The sequence below is a fragment of the Python bivittatus genome, unplaced genomic scaffold (assembly GCF_059951505.1).
Source record: "Python bivittatus isolate LINGU-HERP-01145 unplaced genomic scaffold, Pbiv_v1 ctg000080_np1212, whole genome shotgun sequence".
NCBI lineage: Eukaryota > Metazoa > Chordata > Lepidosauria > Squamata > Pythonidae > Python > Python bivittatus.
The window spans coordinates 53449541-53457500 of record NW_028277035.1 but is presented as its reverse complement, the minus strand read 5'-3'; the positions used below and the strand labels follow the sequence as shown (position 1 = coordinate 53457500).

The following is a 7960-nucleotide window of genomic DNA, read 5'->3' as shown; positions in this document are numbered from 1 at the left end:
GCCCTATATCAAAGTCTTACAAGACCTCTGTAATATTACTGTCAGAAGTGGAAACGAATGTTTTATCACACTGGACATATGAACAGTTCTGTATAACATTAACTAAAGCAATATTCTACATAAGTTTATGGACTGCTGTGCTAAAATTATGAGAAAGCCAGAGTAAATAATGGGATAATAACTTAGGCAAGCATGCAGTGTACAGCCAAGTTTCCTTGTATCATTGTGTGTGTGTGTGTGTGGGGGGGAATCTTTCATTCATCTGGTGCATCCTTTGGAAGAACATCTGCTTTTTTGCAAAACTAGCAGTAGAATTGCATTTGAAGGTAATATACATCTGAAAGAAATTGCCAGGGCTCGACTTTATAGTTTTTGAATGTGTACAAGCCGTAATATGTCGTAAATCCCGTATCTGGACCTCCAAGTACCCTTGGACTCTGGCCTTAGGCCCCATCCCAGCTGGCTGTTAGATACTTCTGGGCAGGATAGGAGAGTAGAGTAGAACTGCCACTTTCTACTTCCAATGCATGTTCTCAATGCTAAAAGAAAACATACATTTCATTACCTGCCAGTTAAACATTATCTGATATTAAATACTTTGACATGAATTAAAATGATTGTGAAGGCCAGTGATTTTCCAGCCGCCTTCTAAGAGACCATTTTCATTTCTCAATAAAAAGATAATTTATGAAACAAATACTTAATATTAAATGACACAAAGCAATGTTTTGAGAAAGCAAATTCATTTCAATACTATTCTGGATGCCATGCACGTAAAGAAAAAAGAGGTCTGAGGTGAGTCTAATCACAGATGCTTAGAAAAATTACACAATTACACAAAATTGATTTTTTTTAAATGGTGTATAAATTAACCAGAATTGGTTTCACATGACATGCTAAATTAAAACTATACAACCCACATGCTCGGCCAAAACCAAACGAAGCTCAGTGACATATGTGAATTGCTCTCCTTTCCTGTACATTGCCTATCTGGGAACATATTACCTGGGAGTAAAAAGGCTACCTACTCCTGCTTCAAATGGGATCAAGTTATCTGAAGGATTCTTTTCACTTATATGAAGCTGACCACACTGTGACATTAGTCCCCGAAATCCTGCTAATGACAGGAATAGACGGGAGAGGGCTGTTCCTACAGCGTGGTGGATAGGGCTCATTGGAAAATAACAAGCCTACTATTACAATCTTTACAAGAGTCCTAAAAAGGCATTTGTTTTTCCAGCCAAATCATTTGGTTGCAATTAGTAAATTATTTAGATGCGGAGGGTATTTTATTCAGCTGCTATACTAGACTGTTCTATTGCAATAGGATAATGTTTGGGTTTGCTTTTTAACTGCAACTTTTCTTTGTTTTTATATTTATGGTTAATTTTGTTTGGAGGATTGTTTATTATTTGTTTAATTAAGTTTATATTAGTTACTGGAAGCAATTGTGAAAAAAGATTTTTATCATCAACAAAAGCCTATAAAATATTTAAAATAAATTTATAAAAAGTAAGAACAGCAGACATATAGTACATCTTTACTACAACAAGTCCATGCCTTTCTACATGCAATCAAATTCTATTTTGACTTGCTAATAGATTTCACCGTTGCCTGGAAACTATTGGTGCACTCTTCAAGATATTTGTTTCTAGAGGCCATTTATGGTATTACCTCCCAAAATTACAGCACCTTTTCAAATGTATTCTCCTTGAAAATTCAAATAAAAATGAGCTACAAATTGCCTAATTAGTTCTTCAAATACTTGGATCTCATGAAAGGTCTCAAGTCCTTTGGGAAAAAAAATCTGATCTTCCTCAATTTGCCCATTTTTATTAACACATTGCAGCAAGCATTTAAAGACCTCAGTTTACTTTAACATAAACTTATTTCTACTTAGGGTACATCTAAATACAAGCTGTCCTTATTCTTTAAAACAACAAAAGGTTGAAATTAATTCTTCACATACACTTCATTCACCCAATTAATCTAAACATTAATACAATGGAGGAACATCTTGCTTTCAAATTATAGAGCCACAGAATGCAACGGTTGAAAAGGGTTAAGGTTAAGGTTGAGCCTAACCCTAACCTTGAAAATTATCTAGTTCAATGCTCTGCCCAATGCTAGAATCCACTACTACAGTATATGAGTTAACAAAGCTGAGGACATTTTTCTTAATTAAATACAAATGCTTCTCATTCTCTGCCTGCTCCCACATATACTCACACCAAAGTGAGAGAGGCAAAATAAACTAGCCATTTAAATAGAGCTACCAACCTTTCCCTCTTAAGATTAATTGTTTGGGTCACTTAGAAGCCAGAAATGGAAATAGAAGCTGCCCTCCCATAGATATGAAGATGGAAGATGAAGATTATTTATTTAATACCATTTGTTTCTCACATGGGCCCCTAAGAGCTTGGATTCCCCCGTTTGTCACTGAGAGATAGGCTAGGCTAGTGATTCAAGCTTACCCAGTGAATTGCACAGCTGAACCAGAATGAGAATTAGACTCTTTCTGATTCAAGGACAACAATCTAAGCATTGCCCAATACTGGTTCACACACCTGACTATACATATAACGCAGCACCTCTCTGATAACTAATGCTCTGATTTTGTCTCATTATTTGAACTGCTATACTCACATTTTCATCCAAAGTATCAACAGTATTTGCAGTGTCTGCCAGGAGGTAGGAGGAGGGCAAAACAGGCAAGATGGCAGTTATAGCAAGACCATCTAAGCTCTGCCCCTTTTCTATATATGTCAGCATTGCATCCAAGTACAAAGGGACAGAGTTTTGATCTCACTGCCTGTTTTGACTCACCTGACTGCCTGTTTGGATGTCACTGAATACTGTGATATCTTTGGGGGGAGAATCTGCAGCTCACATTGTCCAGAATTGGGCCAAAGAGCGCTACAGGCTATGCAGCAGTGGATGAATATAAACTGCTTGAGCCCCATTCCACCCCACCCAAGGTCCTAATAGAAAATGTGCTTCAAGCTCCAGGGTTTATGAGTTATGTGACACAGTGCCTGCTTGAGGCAAAAAGTTGCAGAACCAGAGTCTCCCACAACTTCATGAATGGCTGATGTTTTTCCATTAAGTTGGAATTGTATCATTGAAAAAAAACCTTATGATATATGGGTAATCAGCAAAGGTCTACATGATCTTTGAGGTACTGATCATGACAATATATGTATTTCTGCAAAAATTAAATTATATTGAATTCCAGATGGACGTAAACAGCTTGCCACAGAAAAGCAGGAGCTGGGTGACAGGGTTTTGGGGAAGCATCTGGCTGATGCAAGGTCCTCCATATTTATAGGTCAGTTTACTTGCTGATCACCTGGATGTTACTGAATGTTTTATTTTATTTTAGTAGTATTTTTTCTAGTCATTGTAGTAGTATTTTTTGTTTCTTGTCATTGGCCATAATAAAGTATATAGGTATATGATATACTGCTGAATTTTGATGGGGTGTTGTGAGACTGACACCATAAAAAAGAGGTTTGGGAATTCCATGCAACCTGTCAATTACCTATTACATCCAGAAGTTTTTATAAAACAATTTTTAATTTAAAAAATAGTGCCACAGAGAAAGTAACCCAAAAGCAAAATATTAAAGTAGGAAGAACTCATCTGCTTTCCACATCCCTTGTTTCTAATATTATTATACTATAATTTGTAGAAGATTATGACCAAAAAAAGTTATGCTACTATCTAATTCAGAAAAATGAGAATAAAATTGATATGCCAGATTTAAATACAGCATATGAATTAAACAGTTGATGAAAAATGTGCAGTACATTAACATTATCTGATATATTGAATAGAGTGGAGAAAGTTTCTTCCAGTGCATGAGTCTCCCCCACCCATTATTTTAAAATTGTTCATCACTCCCTATTGGATTATTTTATTCTTGTTTCATGACAGAAACAGAAGTAGCCCATCCAACTGATCCAATTTGGACTTGCCCTCAACATCTTTTAATGCCCCTATCCATGCAAGTCCTTTGATGCTGGAAAAATAAAAAAACAAGGATTACTTGGATTTCTGGAATGATACTTATTGTTAGTAGGGTAATATAGCAAAATCTTGAAAGCCTGCCAAAGCAATTCTCCAGTTCAGCTTATACCTAGCGTAATTACTCTGAGTCTCTTTCTCATGTTCCCCCACTCCCCTGGACTAAGGAACCTTTTCGGTAATGGTCCTGTTCCCTCCTGTAACATTCCTGTTCCCCCTTCTGGGTTTCGGGATCTCTTAGACATTCCATCGCACTATGCCAGTGAAAGGGAGCTACAGCTTGCAGGCAATGATTTTCAGTTACACTATATCCCCCATATTATGCAACAGCCTCCCTCTGGAGATCAGGCTAGCAATTCCTACAGTATTATCATAGGTTTGTACTTTCATTGGTTTTTGGTTTTTTATGATGTTTAATGATGTTTTAATGATGAAGTCATTTTCTGAGTCCAGGAGTACATAAACTCAATCAATCAATCAATCCAATTACCTATTATTAATTTCCTTTAGTCCTGAGCTTACAACTGCACCTACTTCCTTACCTTCTGATTTACAGAAACAAGCTTGTGGCTATCTCTTGGCTGTGTTTAAGTAAGAAGATGCTTATTTTCTTTTTTCTATTTACTATGTGTCACTATACTGAAAGGGCAGAATCTAGCTTTATATGATAGTCCTGAAATGTGAGTTTCTTATTATATGTCATAGCAGGTGGCTGATCTCAGAAAAGCAAGCAGGATTGAACCTGGTTATACAGTACCTAGATGGGAAACCACAAAAAATCCCCGAGATGTAGGCTGGACTGGGAAATTTAAAAAAAGAAAAAGAAAAAGTTCTGGAAAATTTCCATGGCAAACCACATCATACAGTTGCCAAGCAAACAACATAAGTGTGGACACATAATGATCAGGAGGTGTTGTTAATTTAAATGAGACGTTTTCCCTTTATTTTATATTATAGCAAAATGTGTATAACAGACTAAATGGTATGATTTACTAAACAGCATACATTTATTTATCACTGCCTCTTCCATACATTTCATAATTCTACTGAAACTGCTCCATCAATGTATCCTCAACTGTATATTACTGAAAAAATGAACTCAAGAATGTACATTTCCCATGTATTTCCTACATGTTTCAAAGCTGTTACTATTATCACTGAGCACACACAGTAAGTCTAATATGGTAGGGTTTGCCTCAGAAAACATGTGCAGGACTGGACTGAATCCGAATGCTAAATGTTTTTGATTTTACAGCACCTTATCTCTCAGATGGCATAAAACATATGCACTATTTCTGCTATCAAGGAATTGTTTTTTCCTCCATCTCCTATGTCAGGAATGGGTAAATCTGTGGATTTGCAGATGATACTGAATTTTCATAATGTCTTACACTGAAAACTATCATACACAGAATTGTGTACTTCAGGCTATGAGAAATGATTGGGGTTAATATGGTCTTTTGTACTAATGGAAATCACTATCAACTGAAGGCACCGTGATCCAACAGACTCTCCACTAAGAATAAATGCAGGGAAGAGATCTTTGTTAATTCTTCTTTTCCTCTTTAACTACAAATGCAGTCCTTATTTTGTTCTGCATCTCTACAGCAGAATTCTCATGGGGAAAGGAATCGGCAAAAACTTGACATCCTATCCTTAATTCCAGAGCACAATTCTGAATCCAAACTCAACTGTTCAAAATATCTATAAAATCCCCAAATTTGCATCACTTCAGAATGCCTTGTTGTACATCGGAATGAATGTTACTTTGACAATCCGAATGGCTCCACAAATATTTCATTCATTTTATAGCCCAACCATAAAGCAAAATGATTTGAAATTGTTTTCTATCAATTTTAAACCAAAATTTTACCATCCTGTAGAAAATCAATTTTATTAATATACGAAATCAGTTTTGTCAGTTTACACTTTCTAGAGTGACTGATCATTGTCAATCACCTCAGGAACCTAATATCACAAAATGCAATGCCCATGATTCAGAAACATTACACGTGCAGGGTCATGAGCTGCTTAGAACATGAGTGTGAATATATAAAAATATCGTTATAAATTGCAAACTTTATATATAATCCTTCTAACGCTTGCAAAATGATTTTGATAAAAATGCATACATTATAAAATCAATTCATTATATGCCATCAAGTCATTGTTGACTTTTAGTGACCACATAGACAGATTTTCTCCATGACAATAATCTGACTTTAACTTGGTCTTTCAGGTCTCCCAGCAATGCGCTCATTGCCACTGTGACTGAGTCTACCCACCTTGCACATTATAAAAATTGCAAAAGTGATATTTTATCTTATGTATTAGGGGAAAGTGCTTGAAAAACATGTGTGTTAGAATAAATTGAATACAGAAATGTGGATAAATTATTTTTGTAAAGATATGAACATTTAATGGAACAAACTAGTTCATGCTATTAAAAATGAAACAGATGTATTCTCCCATGCCTATCTGGCATTATAGCTTTCCTGATTTGTTAATTAAGCTATTTCCTGAATAAAGTTTTTAAGCACAGATAAATAATGAACACTGAAAGGATTTTATATGACTCCGGTGATAGTGTAACACAGACACTGGTGCAATGTTTCACATATACAAAACAAACTCAGACAGAAAGATGATATATCTCTATCAAGAACCAGAGAACTGTAAGAATGATTTTTTTTAAAAAAATGCCCTACCGAAGCATAAATGCAGTACCAATATATATATGGCATTGGAGATAACTGGAAAATCTTCAAGAATTTTTCTTATATATTCCTTTAAAAATATTCCTCCTTTAAAAAATCAAATTAGCATATTTAACAACTTTAAAGAGCAGTACTATTTTTGTATTTTCACACTACAGAAGTTTTAACAGCGAGTTGTCTCACTGTGCTCCAATCTCTTTGTTGAAGTTCTTCCCTTGTGCAATTTTCTTTTCCAAGTTAGACACACCACACTTATGCAACTCAAAATCTACTAGATGAACTCAGCTTAAAGAGGGTTAAAAAGATATTTTACGTACCATGATACCAAATCTCTGTTGCTAATTTAGAAAAGAAAAACAGTAATACTGCCTACCTTCTATTGGTGAAGTCTTCAAGTGTCTACAGAGGCCCTCTGTGTCCCCATACGTATCTTTAATTTTTACCACTGCTTCCATTCCTCGGAGTTCCATAAGAGAACGCAGCTCCTGGAGTGTACACCCAAATTCTCCTGCATGGTTGGCCTCATTTCTTTGGTTCTTTGAATAAAAATCGCTGTTTGTCATGTCACCCATTGCTGCTGATAATATTGCTCTGTTCAATGTGCTATGTACAAATTAAAAATTTGTAAGAGTAGAACCTCAAATTCCAGCCTAAGAACAAATCCACTTTATGTGTACAGTAACATGAGCAGAGTAAGCAATGAATGACAGAAATGTCTCCCACCAGGTGATAGTCCACAAGATGGCTGTTTTCAAGATTGCAGACCAGTTCCACTCCATTCACTCCTTCCCATTATGCTGTACCCAGGCAGTTGGCATCTACATGGTCATTTCTTCTTTCAGACCTTAAGAAAAAAATCCAAAACATGCATTAAAAGAATAAGCCAGACATGCAGAAATTCATTTCATCACATCACTCTGAAATGAGGTTGAATAGTACAACTTTAACCCAGAAGAGTTTCTAACAGTCTTACAAAGATGTCTCCCCAGATTCTTGCTGTACTGGCTGTGTTGCCCACAGCACTCTTTCCAGCTTCAGAAGCTATTGTAACAGTCTTACTTTAATCAAGTCCCAAGAGCACCAGCTAAATGAGATGGCTCATGAATATTAATAAATAAGCCATTAGTCCAACAGCCTAGATGTGCCTCTGGTAGGAACTCTTGTTCAAACTGCTGTATCAATCTTTCATCTGACAAGAACAACAACAAAAAAAGTCC

The 7960-nt window shown here is 35.9% G+C and overlaps 1 protein-coding gene across 6 annotated transcripts in view; it reads right to left on the bottom strand.

Annotated features, from left to right (window-relative positions):
• Positions 1-7549, bottom strand: part of ATP2B2 (ATPase plasma membrane Ca2+ transporting 2) — a 141925-nt gene extending 134376 nt beyond the window's left edge. For all 6 annotated transcript variants that reach the window (XM_088134107.1, XM_025164224.2, XM_025164225.2 and 3 more), the window contains exon 1: positions 7117-7549. In XM_088134107.1, coding sequence (XP_087990233.1) covers positions 7117-7315 — 199 coding nt within the window. In that variant the 5' untranslated portion in view covers positions 7316-7549. The remainder of the gene's footprint in view (positions 1-7116) is intronic.
• Between the last annotated feature and the right edge of the window lie 411 nt (positions 7550-7960).